The sequence below is a fragment of the Macaca nemestrina genome, chromosome 17 (assembly GCF_043159975.1).
Source record: "Macaca nemestrina isolate mMacNem1 chromosome 17, mMacNem.hap1, whole genome shotgun sequence".
Taxonomy (NCBI): domain Eukaryota; kingdom Metazoa; phylum Chordata; class Mammalia; order Primates; family Cercopithecidae; genus Macaca; species Macaca nemestrina.
The window spans coordinates 59,129,022-59,144,318 of NC_092141.1; the positions used below are offsets into that span (position 1 = coordinate 59,129,022).

The following is a 15,297-nucleotide window of genomic DNA, read 5'->3' on the forward strand; positions in this document are numbered from 1 at the left end:
CAGTCAGACCCTGTCCCTATAAAAACTTAAAAAATTAGCCTGGGAGGCTAAGGCTGGAGGGTCACTTGAGTCTGGGAAGTCAAGGCTGCAGTGAGCTGAGATGGCACCACTACACTCCAGCCTGGTTGAGAGATGAAGTCTTCTTCTTTTTTTTTTTTTAGATGGAGTCTTGCTCTGTCACCCAGGTTGGAGTGCAGTGATATGATCTTGGCTCACTGCAACCTCCACCTCCCAGGTTCAAGCAATTCTCCTGCCTCAGCCTCCCGAGTAACTGGGACAACAGGTGGGCACCACTGCACCTGGTTTATTTTTTATATTTTTAGTAGACACAGGGTTTCGCCATATTGGCCAGGCTGGTCTCGAACTCCTGACCTCGTGATCCACCAGCCTCAGCCTCCCAAAGTGCTGGGATTACAGGCATGAAACACCGCACACAACTAGGAGTCTTCTATCTTGAAAGAAAGAAGAAAGAAAAGAGAGAGAAAGAGAGAGAGAGCGCCTCATTCTCTTTGCCTGCTGCCATCAGCATAAGATGGGACTTGCTCCTCCTTGCCTTCCACCGTGATAGGCTTCCCCAGCCATGTGAAACTATCAAGGCAAGAGAAAAACCTGACATCAAAGAAGCACATTCTAAGACTGAGTTTATGTGCCTATCTGGATAACTGATAATTCATGTCTGAAGAAAGCATAAGTATTGCATTCTCTTGGCCACAGTAATTGTTTCAGAGAAGAGCACCTGAAATAGTCAGAGCTAATGAGTTGTAATCAGATATCTACCAGGACTACAGAACTTGAAGGTCAAAGAAGATAAAGCTGAAGCTGTTGCATTCATGCACCACGAAAAGACTGCCTATCAAAGAATGGAGGCAACACGAAGAACACAGAGTTAAGTGCCTGAGATACCTCACATCCTGGTGGCATCATATTAGCACCAGGAGCAAGGCAAGCCTTAACCAGAACTCTTCTGTGTGTGAACTAATAAAATCCTTTCTGAATATAACAACAACAAAAACAGACAGAGAGAGAAAAAAATGGGGCGGTGGGGGGAATGTCTATCTGGGACTCAGAAATGGAGAACTCAGGGGCTGGCACTGTAGAATGTGGGCAGGAGGTGACACATTTGATTAGCCCCCAGACCAGAGCTGGGTGAGCCAGGGTCAGCAGGGCTGCGCCTCTTCCGGCAGTCAGCCTCCCAGGAAGGAGCGCCAGCCAGTGCTGAGCCGCCTGGGGCCCTCTCTGCCCTTTCTCCTCCTCGCAGTTCCCTCAGCTCCCTCGGCTTGTTCCCACGAAGGCTGAGCACCCAGTGTGGGCATGGGGAGGAAGTGGATGAGTCAGAGAACTCAGGCCGTGCCTGGCTTTGGGAGAGCACAGGATACTCACTCCCTCCCCAGGAGTGCAGGGAGCGAGGGATGCACAGCCACAGGAAGGGACTTGTGTGCAGGCCCCAGCACACACACGCCGTGGACCCGCCTGCTGCCCTCTTCTTTCCTCCCAGCTCTAGGAGATGAGGAGAGAGCCAGGGAGAGGTAGGGGAGCCGACACTGAGCATCCACTTACCAGGACTCTGCCTGCAGGGCCCTGGCTGGCCACAGTCACTCCAAGCCACATGTCCTCAATAATGTGATGGCCAGGGTCACCTGTGGGCACCAGAGGGATCATGAACCAGAGAACCTCACCCATACTTCAGTGCCCAAAGCCTCCAGAGGGCAGGGGTGGGTCCTGCTTGGGCCCTCCACCCACAGGACAGCCCTCCCAATTCCCCTTCTCCAGCTCGTCATTATTCTAAGCTCCACCAACCCCATCCAGCCCCACTCTCCTCTAGGGCACCCTCTTCCCAGCTGGACAAGAAGCGACTAGAAGCTGGGTAAGGCCTTCTATCTCCTCTAGGCCATTCTCTCTGCGGTACCCCTCTGCCAGACCTCTGACCCGGCACTCCTCCCCAGCCTCTTCCCCTCACTTTTCACTGTGATGTTCATCCGCTCACAGTCGTCCTTGTGGGCAGTGAGTGGGCACAGGTACACAGCACCAGTCCGGTTGGTGTAGCCATCAGGCACAGCGAGCTCCCGGGGGGCACCAGCCAGGAGCCTGGGGATAGGGAGGGAGGTGGGTCTGGGTTCAGACTCCCCAAGCCCCACTTCAAACAACTTGCTATTTATTCAACATACATTTGCAGATTGTTGGTGCCAGGAGACCCCCAGCTCCTGCCCTCCAGAAGTGCCCAGCATAAGGGAAGGCAGGCAAGGAAAAAAGACACTGGAAGGAAGTGCCCCGGGAGGGGGAAGCAGGGAGCACAGCAGCTCAGGCTCAGGGATGAGGGGGCAGTCACAGAGGCCAGCAGAAGAGGTGACCTAATCTGAGTCTGGGAACGATGACCAGGGTTCTCCAGGTGAAGAAGGGGAGAAGGCCACGTGGGCAAAGGCACACATGTGCAGGGCCAGGAAGCAAGAGCCAGCAGGGTGATTCAGAGACCTGTAAGGCCCTCAGCATAGCTGGAGTCCAGGAGCCTCTGGGGAGGCACACAAAGGCAGGCTGGGAACAGCCTTAGGGGAAACCGCAGAGGGATTTTAGGCAGGGGCATGACATGGCCAGATCTCAGTTTTGGAAGCAACGCTTTGGCTTTTGAGATGAAGGTTGACCAGAAGACAGCAAGATGAGGAATCCTGGCAGAGAGTTCAAATTCTGTGGGGTCAGAGGGGAGAACTTAGGGGGCTGGGTTGTCAGAGCCCTGGGTTTTTCCTCCTGAAGCCATCTGGGGACTCAGATCTTGGAGACCTGGGCCCCTAAGTGACCTGGGTGATGTCCAATATCCTTCTCCAGTGATCTTAAGACAGACACACAGGTAGGGGTTGGGATGAGTACCTGACACCTTGGACAATGTGGCCCCAGAGCAGAGTTCCCAGTGAGCGGGCAGCAGGTGGGGTGGGCAAGGGCTCTTGCCTTGCCCCCAGCCTGCCCAGATTCCATCTTTGGGGATGCCGACAGCAAGTTCCTACAAGGATGCTTAGGACCCTGGCAACCTGTCCCATACCAGAGGGGTGGCTGGAGCAGAGAGAGGCAGGGGTTGGCCCTGAAATGCCATCTTAGAGGACAAGCCTTGGGTCATCAGAAACCCCAGGGATCTTTGTTAAAAAGGTAGATTCCTCTGCCCACAACATACCATCTGGTGGAATCTAGTGCACCCCAGTTTGAGAACTCAGTTTTACCAGACTTTCTTCTCCCCACATCACCTCCCTGCAGCCTCTAAATGTTCTGCCAGGAGCCCCTCCCTGCTAAATCCTGATGGCCCTGGCCTTCTCAGGTGGGAGACACCTCCCAGGTGCCCCACCATTTGGCCCCAGCAACTCTATCACTCTACAGCTCCCAGCTAAGAACTTGGGCTCTGGGCCTTCTGCCAGTCTGGAAGTGCCAAGCAACAGCCACGCCTGTAGCTCCTGCCTGGGACCTGTGAGTGTGGGCTGCAGGGAGTAGGCGGGGCAGGGCCTGGGCATGCTGGGGCCTGGGGTGTCTCCACCCACTGGGAGTTAGGAATGTACTGCCTGAGGCTGCTGGGAAGGGGGTGGGACCTTGCCTGTACTTTAAGACTACAGCTCAGACCTCACCCTGGGGAAGTGTTCCTGGGAGAAGGGGTGAAGCTTCCTGGCCAGGGAAGCTGGCAGGAGGCCAGGGTGGCAGCCAGGTCTAGAGAGTCACTTCTGTCTGGGCTGGGAAGGTCTTGATGAATCCTCTGCCTGACCACCCATGGACGTCCGCTCTCTGGCGTGCCTGACAGATGAGAGAAGGGAGCCACAGCCTGCGGGAAAGGAGCAGCTCAGCCTGAGAACCCACGGACCTGGGTGTAGGGTTTGTTCTGCCTGAAGGGGCAATTTCCTTTCCTCCTCTGAGCCCTGAGTGCCTCATCTGTAAAATGCGGGCAGCCCCTCTCCCGCTGACCTCCAGGGTTGCTAGAGGAACAGATAGGTCTATTCTGCAAAAGGGTGTTCTGATATGAAGCCATAGTTAGTATGAGCATTGTTGGTCTGATTTGTTGTGGCATCAGGACTGGCCCTAGCATGACCCCAGCCCTCCCTCCAGGGACCCAGGAATTTCTTTTTTTCTTTTCCTTTTTGAGACAGGGTATTGCTCTGTCACCCAGGCTGGAGTGCAGTGGCACAATCTCCACTCACTGCAACCTCCGCCTCCCGGGTTCAAGTGATTCTCCTGATTCAGCCTCCCAAGGAGCTGGGATTACAGGCACGCGCCACCACACCCAGCTAATTTTTGTATTTTTACTAGACAGGGTTTCGCCATATTGGCCAGGCTGATGTCGAACTCCTGACCTCAGGTAATCCACCCGCCTCGGCCTCCCAAAGTACTGGGATTACAAGCATGAACCACTGTGCCTGGCTGGACCCAGGAATTTCTGCCCTGGCATGTTAGGGAACCTGGATCAGAGGGAAAAGAAGAGACTCCTTTGGTGGTTTAGAGAGAGCAGGGGACAGACGTAAGAAGACTTCCATGGCTTGAGGATACCAGGTGATCACTGGGGTGGGGACAGGAGTGCTGGCAGCTAGAGCCACTCTACGGCCCTGAGCATGTTATCATACAGGAGGCAGCTGAGCAGGAGGGTCTCCATGCCCTCCCAGCCCCCTCAACTCAGCCAGTAAGGGGCTAAGGGACCCCCTCCTCTGAACTTCCCGAGGTACTGAGCAGGCAGAGCTGGGCACGCATGTCAATGAGATTGAAATACTTCCCCTTACCACCTATACCCTCTTGCCTGTTGCCTGGAACCAGTCTTATGCCTACTGATAGAGGGTGGGGCAGGGCTAGTGCCCTAATCCCAGCCCCACATCCCAGGCCCCTCCCTCCTCAGAGATTCCAGAGGGAGCCCCCCTTCACCCCCCAGAGTATTTTTAGCTTCCACTTGGCCCACTCAGAGGCCCTTTAAGGCCCTCTGGCTCCCAGCCCAGGATCCAATGGGTCTACAGCCAGAGGCCTGCGCATGGATGGGGGAAGGTGGTATGCGGAGGGTGGTTCCAGCTTCCTGCAGCCACACATACCCAGGTGTGTGTGGTGAGGGTTGGAGAATCCTGAAGGTGAGAGGGACCTTACTGACATGCAAATGAAATGCAAATAATTATGCAAATGAGCAGTTCTGCTGGCCATCTACTTTTGGGTCTGGTCCAGATCACAAAATCCAAAAGCTGACCCCTTCCAGAGCGGTACTGAGCCCATCCCCTCAGCTGCAGCCAGAAGGAGGGAGACTAGGTAGAGAGATGCCTAGATGGAGCTCTTAGAGCAAGGAAGACACGAGATAGGACTGCCCCTCTCCAGGAGTCAGGCTGGACTCGGGGGAGCAGAGACCACCAGCCCCCCAGATGGAGTGGGATGGGTGAAGTGACTACTCAAGGGCTTTCCAACAGCTGCCTCCTCACCCTCCCGTTGGCTCCAGCCAAACAGCCCCTCTTGGCCTCTGTGGAGCCTTGAGCTCCAAGTTCCGAAAAAGCCCTTCCTCACCCCTGCCCTATCACTCCCCTTGGGGCAGTTCAAAGCTAATGGAACAGCCAAGGAGAAAGCAGAAGAATCAGAGAAGGGCAGGGCACAGTACCCAGGAGAATTCAAGGTACCAGGTTGGCTCACCCCAAAGAGGAGAAGGCCCCCACTGGGGTGGGGTAATGCTCAGAGAAGCAGCCTGTAAGATTCACCTTCCCAGATTCTGTCACCTCAGGAAGGCACTTGGTGGCTCCATGGGAGGATTCCAGAGGGGGCCAAAGGATCTAGCACTCAGGCCAACACAGCAAGGCCTCACTCCTTGGGTACCTAGCCTCCTGTGTTCCCCTCCCACCCCAGGCCAGGAGGCAGGTGGGGAGCGTGCCTGCTCCACCTCTGAGCCCCAGAGAAGGGGCGGGGGCGGCTCTGGGATGCCTGGATCCCAGCTCTATGCCAACCTTGCTGCCCGAATTAGCCATCTCCCCAGAGGCCGCTCCGTGGAGCTGAAACTGCAGCCCTCCCCATCCTTCCCTACTCTTCCTTTGCAGCCCACCCAGCCCCCCTCCCCACTGGTGACTCAGCCCTAGAACCAGAGCAACAAGCTGGAGGGAGAGAGAGAACAAGAAAGGGCAGGAAAAAGAGCCTTGGCTAAGCCTCAGATAAAAAAAGAACAAGGCCATTTTTCTCAGTTCTTCTCCCTTTCCTTGGCTCTTCAGTACTTTTCCTATATTTGACTCCCGAGGGCATTCTAAGTGTCATCTAACCTCAATCCCTCTTACGGCAAAGGGGATCCTCTTCCTTCTTTGTTTAGTTCTGACCAAGCCCCCTTCGCTGCTTCTTTTTCGACAAGATCCGGCTTCTCCCACTCCTGCCCAGTTGAAAGCCTCTTGGCCTAGACTGGTCACTGGGTAAAACCTACTACAAGTGCAGGCCTTCTGCCTCCAGCCACAGCTGCTGTGCCCATTTCTGCTGGCACGAGCCTTGGAGGCTGCCAGGCACCCACCCTGCCCAGGGAAACATGAGGTTAGGACAGCATGGCAGGTGAGCCTGGATCCTGTGTACCTCGGGCATGACCTCATTTCTAGGAGCCACCCTGCCCTGGGCTTCCCAGATACCCTCATTTCCAAGCAAAAGTGAAAGAAAGAGAAGGACCGGCGGTATCTCCATAGGCCCACAGGGTCAGACCAGACCAGAATGCCTGGATTCCCAGGAAGGAATGTCAGAGCAGGTGCTGGAGAAGAGATGGTGTCAGTAACCACCTCCCAGAGAACAGTCCCTGTCCCTCCAAGGAACCCCTCATGCATTTTGCCAAGAAGCCCAGAGCACTTGGTCCTCTGCCTGCTCCTTACCCCTCATTTCCACAGAGTAGGAGATTGGGCCCTGGGTTAGGGCGAGCCCCCTATGTTGTGGGCCAGGAACCCCAGTCCAGAGATGAAGGTGATGGGGCAGCAAAGAAGGTCCCACCCTGGGTTTCTAACCATTTCTGAGGCCTTCTGAATGGAGAACAAGAAAGCGGTGCTCTCCCCTCCTCCCACCCACAGGGCAGTGGACAAATACTACGATTTGGGGTATACTTTCAGGGAGTCCCTGCATCTCTTGAAAACCTTCTGTGAACCCCAGTTTAAGAGCCTATCCAAGACCATGAACGATCCCGCTTTTCCAAAGAGACTTTCAGGCTAACAGAATATGAGGCTGCAGCTCGTCTTACTAGTTAGTTCCTCTGAGTTGTGCACTCAGGCAGCTGTTTGCATCTGGCTACACAGCTGGCTGCAGCTAAGCCCAGCTGGCTCTCCCAAATGGCCGAGGGGTTGAATGGCCAAGGGGTTGAATTCAGTGAGATGACAAGAAGGGCCAAGATACAGAACCACCCTTAGGAAAGACTGAGGATACTCAAGGGAGAGAACTCCTGCCCCTCAGAGGTTCATTAGCTTTAGAACCTTTTGGGCTCCTGGCAGGCTGAATGCCAGCTCCAGTTTCCCAGAGAGAAAAGTAGAACCCCTTTGCTCAGCCACCTTGGAGGGGGCTCATGGGTAATGAGGATGCATCCAGGTTCTGGCCTCAGCTCAAGAGCCTTCAGGTGCTCCTTGGAGAAAGGCACATGTGCAGAGGATTTTACACACTTTATCTTGTGCAGAGGATTTTACACACTTTATCTAGTTACAGCCCCACTAACATCCCAAAAGAAGGCATGCTATTCCCCTCCCTCCAACACGTAAGGAAATTCAGGTTCAGGTATTGGTAACAGATCTGAGACAGGACACTGGCCATGGGACCTCCAAGCCTCTTCTCCCTCTACCATATCAAGTTGACTCTCACAGGCCAGCAGCAGTGGGCAAGAGCACTAGATCCAGGTCCAACCCCTTTTGGGGGAAACCTGGCCCAGGGAGGGGACCTTGCTCAAGGTCACCAGGCAAAAGGGGGAGGGGTTGAGGAATCATTATTGACTCTTTCTTTCCAGTCTGATCTCTTTACCTATGTTATCTTATATCATGCAGATTTGGCATTGAAAGTCTGAAAATCTTTTTCTTGGTTAGGGCAGAAAGAGTGCTGATGTAGAAACGTGTGCTCCTGGTGGCTCAGGATCTCCAAAAGATAGAGGGTTGGCTAAGGCCAGGTGGCAGCTGCTGGGGCCAGGCAGGGAAGGGTGTGGTAGCCCTAGCTTTTGCAAGAGCAAGATGGAGTTGAGGTTAAGGCCAGGTAGGCAGGCTAGGTCGGGAGGGCAGAACCAAGGCAGGGGCAGAGTTTGGACTTTGGACATTCTAAACTTCCTCAATCTCTGCAGGCCCCAACCGGAGCAGGGAGAGATTTCAGTGTACCCTGAATGTGACTACATCTTCTTGTTCAGTGGGGTCAGAGGCCAGGTGGGGGCAGAGGCTAGGAGGGGGCAGATCACCCAGCCCAAAGAGGTGGATGGTACCTGCTTAACCTGTCCTAATCACCATCCCTCTTTGGACAGCTTCACCTCCCCAGCCGCCAACCTCGGCATGCTCTGAGGCCACAGCAGAGAGACCTCTGAATCCTGGACATGCTACTGGGCATGAGTGTGTCTGGTGGAGTGAGGGGGACCCAGGCGGCTGGGTGCAACCTCCTCCTCCTTCCTCCCCTATGCATAGCTCTTCCCCTCCTCCTTGCAGCTGTTGGGGAAGGAGAACAGAAGAAAGAGAAAAACACTGTTTCCCTCTTCAAACCAAAACAAACACACTCAGGGTTGAAGATCCAACACGAATCCGTGGAATGCAGGGAGGATGTCTGTGGGGAGAGTGCCACTGCTTGGGGGTGGGCAGGAGGAGACGCAGCCAGAGCTCGGACAAGTCCTCCTCTCTCTTCCACTGCCGCTATCCTCAAGGCGTCAGAGGGAGCGTATGGACAGCTCCAAACGCCCAGACTCACCCATCACCTCACCCTCCATCCGCCAAGCCAGCGGTTGAGAAGGCCATCCAGTCTGGCTCTGCAGAGGGTGTGGCTGGCGTGGCCGCAGACTACCAGCGAGGTGCTTAAATGCATATGCTCATTTTTCCCCCAAGCGTAGGGGAAGGGGGGTCCGCTGGGTGTTTATCTTGCAGTTTACCCCAGCTCCCAGCCCTGGAGAGAAGAGGCTAGTGCTGGGTACTCGGTTCACATAATGGGACAGGACTCAGACACCGGGACCCCACTTCCGCTCTCAGGAGAGATCTAAAGGGCGGAGGGGTGGCGTCCAGACAGGTTCTGGCCCCGTCAGCACTTGCCAATGATTACTGCCCGACCTCACACCCAATCCTCCACTTCCCGCCAACCCCCAGCAGCCAGTGGGCCGCCTGGGTACCCGCCCCTTAATCCTGGCTCCCAAGGGCCAGCTGCCCCGGACTCCGACTCCACTCCGGACCGCATCCCCCGCACGCACACTCTCGCTCCCACCCCACAGCCTCCAGCTTCACTTACAGGTAGCGCTGCTGCCGCTCTGTCTGCCGATGGAGGGCGACCGAGTAGCCGAAGAGGCTGCCCGGGTTCCCGGCCTCTTTCACTACCAGGAATCGGGTATCCAGGTTGAAGGCGGAGACGACGCAGCCGCCGGCCGCCACCATCAACGCGCAAAGCATCAGGCGTGGGGCGCGGGGCGCGCGGCTGGGGCCAGGGCCCATGGCTGCGAGCGGGAGCGGGGTCCGGGCGAGAGCGCGTGAGAGCGCGGAGCTGGGCGTGAGGACCTGTTCACCTGCTCCCCGCGCCGCCGGAGGACACTGAAACCCGCCGGCCGCTGCGCTCAGTAGTGCTGATCGGTTTCGTGCCCCCAGCCTCGGCCAATTTCACAGCTGCGCTCTCGGATCCCCTCTTAAGATCCGTGGGTCTATCTTCCCGCCTCCCCAGCGGCCGGGTCGCCGCCGTCCCTGCCCCGGGCAACCGGCCCCCAGCTTGTCCCGGCCGCGCCCCCTTGGCCGCGCTGTTGCCTTCGATCCCGGCTTCGCGGCGGATCTGGCAAGCGCACCGGTCGACCGCAAGGAGGACAGGAGGGAGGGGTCCTGCGGAGCGCGCCCCGCCTCTCCACGCCCAGTCCCGCACCTCACCACCTTGCGAGCCCAGCCCGGGCTGCGCTTTCCTTCCGGGGAAAGAGAAAAAGGTCCCGGCTCGGCCACCGCCTCTTAAAGGGGCAGCACCGCCCCTCCCTCCTCATCCTCCCTACCCCAGCTCCGCCTTCTCCCCCAAACACCTGTCGGCAACACCCAAAGGCTTAGATTTCCCCTCCCCGCCCCTCGCTTCTCTGGGAAAGGGTCGTCTCGGGAGCAAGATGGATGTGACGGGCGGAGCCGGGGGTGGGATTTGTCCGGCCGCTTTCCTGCCTGTGCTGCTGCTGCTGAAAAGGCCAGCCCGCTGGAGAGACCTGGCGTTGGCGCATCTGGGAACAGACTTCCGCGCGCGGCTGGCTGGAATGCTGGACTCGCCTCCGCAGCGCTGTGAGTCCCCAAGAGGTGGCTGTCGGTCCCTGGGAGTTCTTCCTCTCACCCAGGCTCCTCGCTGTGTTTGCAGAGATTTATTTCTCCTGTCCACTCATCCGGATCCGAGCTGAGATTGGCCCCTCAGCAAAGACAGACATATTTAGCAGTGGTAACAACCAAATGTCGCTAATTGTAATTACCAAAAAGCATTTTTTTCCCTGCGACTTCTGGTATCAAGGGATAAGACTGTCAATGTAGAAATGAGTCCCTCCACAGAAAGCACTGCGTCGCCAGGAAGCTGAGCCTAGACCGTACCCATTTCTCGTCCACTCCTGCCTTCAGGGCCCAGCCCAGAGAATCCCAGAGGCTCCCTCTTCCTACCCAAGCTTGAACAGAGTGTTTGGAGACTGGGCTTGGACGTCAGCCCCCATCAGGTGTTTGGTGGGTAGCGCCAGGTGGCGGTAGGTGGGCGGAGCCTAAAGGTCTCCTCCACCAAGGAATCAAATTGAAAGGGAACTTCAAGAGGTTACGCTGGCCAGGCGCGATGGTTCACGCCTGTAATCCCAGCACTTAGGGAAGCCGGGGCGGGCGGATCACGAGATCAGGAGTTCGAGACCAGCCTGGCCAATATGGTGAAACACTGTCTCTACTAAAAAATTACAAAAATTAGCCGGGCGTGGTAGCGGATGCCTGTAGTCCCAGCTACCTGGGGCAGGAGAATCGCTTGAACCCGGGAGGCGCAGGTTGCAGTGAGCCGAGATCGCGCCACTGCACTCCAGCCTGGGCGACAGAGTAAGACTTCGTCTCAAAAAAAAAAGAGGTAATTATGTACTTTCTTAGATCTAACTCACATTTCTCTTGCTGCAGCTCAGAGACCCATTTTCCCCAGAGCATTTTGTTTTGTTTTGTTTTTGTTTTTGTTTTTGAGACGATGGAGTCTCACTCTGTCTCCCAGGCTGGAGTGCAGTGGCGCTATCTCCACTCACTGCAACCTCTGCCTCCCAGATTCAAGCGATTCTCCTGCCTCAGCCTCCTGAGTAGCTGGGATTACAGGCGCCTGCCACCATGCCCAGCTAGATTTTTGTATTTTTAGTAGAGACGGGGTTTCACCATGTTGGTCAGGCTGGTCTCGAACTCCTGACCTTATGATCCACCCCCCTCCCACCCCCGGCCTCCCAAAATGCTGAGATTACAGGGGTGAGCCACCCCGCCTGGCCTCCCCAAGCATTATTTTCTCCATCTATTCTTAATAAGAAAAAACACCATGTATTAAGCACATATGCAGCAGGAACTATGCTAAATGCTTCACAAATGTTAAATCCTCACAACAATCTTTGGAGTGTTATCTCTGTTTTAAAACGAGAAAAATGAGGCTCAGGGAGGTTAGGCAATTTGGCAGAGGTCACACAACTAGGATTTTCATCCTGTGTTATCTGATCCTGGAGCCCTTAACTACTTATGCTAATAATTAATATTTATACACTACTTTGGGCACATCCAAGTTTGGTGAAGTCTGAAGCTTGTGCAATTTGGGGCTCTCTTTAAGAATAAAATTATTCTGTACTCATAATTCTTATGAGTACAAAATTAGATTCAGAGTCTGGGAAAGGGTCCCGGCCTAGCTTTACAGTTTGCAAATCATTTCACAGGCAGGCTCATTTTATCCTCCCGGCCTCCCTGTGAGGTGGGGATTATCATATTCATTTGACTTAGGAGAAAACAGAGCCTCAGGAGGTTACCTGCCTGTCCAAGATCTGAATTTTATGGGAGGCAGAGCTAGGACTGGAAGCCGCTGACCACAGCTGTGTCTTTAAGAGACACACTCCAGGCAGATGGATGTCAGACAGCTAGACATGCCTAAACAAAAGCAGCTGCGATAACAGCTTTCTCTGTGGTGTTTGGGAAGAAGACACTTGTCTCTGACGTTCCTTAGAACAGGATTTGTTCCTGACCTGTGACTTCCAGAGCCACCCAGCCTCTCTCATGGTCTGCTTTGTGGCCCAGGGCCTCCAGGGATTAGAAGACATGTGGGGTCAAGGAACAGGAAGCTGACCTGGATGGAAGTTGAACAGTGATCTTTGCTTTCTGTCTGGCTCCTGAGTCCTCTACCATGTTCCTGGAGAAGGGGAGCCAGCCAGGGCAAGAAGGGCAGGGGCTTAGGGTGGAAACGCCGTGTGGGTGAGGATCCTGCCTGAAACAGCTTTGAGAGTCCTGCGATGACAGATCGGCCCCATGCCAGGCCTTATCTCTTTGGACATCCCAAACAGGAATGACCAGCATGTCCGATCCTGGGACTGGGAGCCGGAAAGGGATGAGGGATGGTTTTTCCACTCCAGGGGAGTGTCCAGAGGGAATGTGAAGCAGAGCAGGGGCGACTGGTAGGGGGAGGGCCTGAGCCAAAGAATGTGGGGGAGTGTCAGACTAGTGTGGGGAGATGGAGTGGGGGTGGAGGGAGACTTGGAGACTAGAAGGACCTCAGCTGCAGAGATGGAGAAAGAGAAATCTCAAGGTCCTTTGGTTTCAGTGGTACTGTCATCTGTAGGATCATCTCATCATTCAGTTGACTTTATCATGTCAACTCTTTATCTGTCAACCCTTCCCCATGGTGAAGAGACCCACCTAGAAACATAGACAGAGAAACAAGGGCACCAGAATCATATGTGTAATGAGGAGTCTAAGTTCATTTGTTGATGTTTGCGGACAGCTTTTAAGCCTCACCCTTCCCTCTTTGTGCCCTACACCTGGACAAGCTGATAAGAAAGTCTGGGTGCACCCTCCTTTGGTGTTTGAGGGGGGAATATTCACAAGCCCCTTCCTGAGGGAACCCTTACTCCTTAACCACAATAAAAACCCAGGCCAGTCTCCTTCCTGGCTCTCCCAAGGCATTTGGGACCTGCTTGAAAGGCCGGCCCTGCTCCCCCTGGAGACCTCCATTATGTAAATAATAAACCTTTTCATAGTCTCTTGGTGTTTGGGTGGTGTCATCAATCTTCATTCAAACCAAACCTTGGATGGGATCCATCTGCCTCTGTAGGTGACCGAAACAACGTGCAAACGGTGGGTTCTGCTGGAGGGTCGAGGAAGCTCCCTGGAGGAGGAGTATCTGGACAACAGGGAAAGAAAGGAGCTGCAGAAGAAAGGCAGAAGAATTGGGTCCTGGTTCAGGTGAAGTTTTCCCAGCTGGAACAATGACAGTGTCAATATTCCACAAAGGCAGCTTCTGGTTATTTAGCACTTGCTGTGTTCCCACAAGTCTTCCTCTACCTGCCCTCTCCCAGCCCTCATCTCACTCTCCCAGAGCCCCAGAGCACACCAATGGACACCCTCACCTCTCTGGGGCAGATCAGCACAGAGACGTGAAGCACACGGGCAGCTGCTGGAAAAATAATGAGGAATTACAATGCTGTGCCCCTCAATTGAGTGCAAGCTCTCTTCTGCCTTCTCACCTTGGGCAAGTTACCTTCCTGTTCCAGGCCTCAGTTTCCCCATGTGTGAAATGAAAGGGCTGGAGAGAAATCTCTTACTATTCCCCAATCTACATTCATTGTGTCCCAAGCCTTCTTATATCTGTGCAACAAAGTGTACCAAATCTCAGCTATTGGACTGAGACTCAGGTGTCTATCTGACTTGAATTGAAAATGCAAATTACTGAAGAGGGAGGGAGGGAGGAGTGCTGAAGCTTGAATGGGCTTATCAGATTTCCTTCTCCTGTGGCCCAGACGCAGGCCTAGTCCAGGCGATTCCCCTGGCTCAGAATCTGCCAGGCTCAAGCATTCATTGACAGGCCAGGATGTGGCCTCCTGTTCTGGATGCTCTCACATTTAAACAGGCTAAACCCATTTTGCATTGTATGTTAGGGGTGGTGCTTGTGGGAGAAAGGGGGCTGTCAGAACATTCTGGCTGCTGCATGAAGTTGACTTTGCCAGGAGATACTGGGCTGTGGGAGAAGGCAGCTGGTGTAATAATTTGGCCAAGGGGTGGGTTGAGCAGGAGCAGGGGCTGAGGGAGGGAGAGAGGGAATGGGTAAGAAAGGCCCAGGGGTTTCTTGGGTAAGATTTGACTGGGGTAAGATTTGACTGGGGCTTCAGGGACAGGTGTGGGGCGAGAGGGATGCTGGGAGTGAAGGAGGGAAAGCGCAGAGGCTTTTTGGGGATTAATAGGCAGTGATCTCTATGAGGGCGTGGTGAGTAGGACCCAAACATCCGGGGACTTCCTGCCTGCCAGCCCTCTCTGTCTCTCTCTTCCTTTCCTACTGCCCAAGGCCTGGCCCTGCTGCACATGCCCTGCCCTGGCCCCCAGAGTCCCCTTCTCTCCTGGCTGGGAGATTAGGACTCTGCTGTGCCTACAGCATTCTCAACCTCAAGTCAAGGTGGCCCTTTGGTGCCCAGGAGGCCACATGGCTGAGTCAGGGCTGAGTCACCAGACCCCAAGGGCTTTGCCATTTCCTGTGGAGAAGCCTCTTTACTGGCAGGGTTCTGTGCTCAGGTGGGAAATCTGGGGAGATCGGGGGCAGGGCTTCATCTACTTTCACCCACTAACTCCCTAGACACTCCACTGGGGGTAGAGGGTTCCTACATGTATGATGATCAAAACATGCCCTTATGAATTCACAGGTGTTTGCCTATGTGACTGCATGTCTGAATGTTTTATGTATATTTGAATATAGATAGGGAACAAATATGTATTAAGCACATACTATGTGTGCAGCCTTTTATGTATGTTACTTTCTAATAACCCTAGGAGGTATAGATGCCTCCCTGGCTATGGTTGAAAATACTGACATGCCCAAGGTGCAGGAGATATGAACACCTCCCCAGTGTGGCTGGTAACACCCCTAGGGTTCTCCGACTCCACAATGATGGACTTTCCTCCAGAGTCAGCTCCTCAGGGGCAGGAGTGAGAAGTGTATCTGTATTTATCCTTC

At 54.6% G+C, this 15,297-nt stretch overlaps 1 protein-coding gene across 2 annotated transcripts in view; it reads right to left on the minus strand.

Annotated features, from left to right (window-relative positions):
• LOC105472360 (integrin subunit alpha 3) overlaps positions 1-9,959 on the minus strand; it is a 34,991-nt gene extending 25,032 nt beyond the window's left edge. For both annotated transcript variants that reach the window (XM_011725524.3, XM_011725525.3), the window contains exons 1-3: positions 9,385-9,959; positions 1,958-2,085; positions 1,558-1,637 (exon numbers count right to left, since the gene is read on the minus strand). In XM_011725524.3, coding sequence (XP_011723826.1) covers positions 1,558-1,637; positions 1,958-2,085; positions 9,385-9,584 — 408 coding nt within the window. In that variant the 5' untranslated portion in view covers positions 9,585-9,959. The remainder of the gene's footprint in view (positions 1-1,557; positions 1,638-1,957; positions 2,086-9,384) is intronic.
• Positions 9,960-15,297: the final 5,338 nt, after the last annotated feature.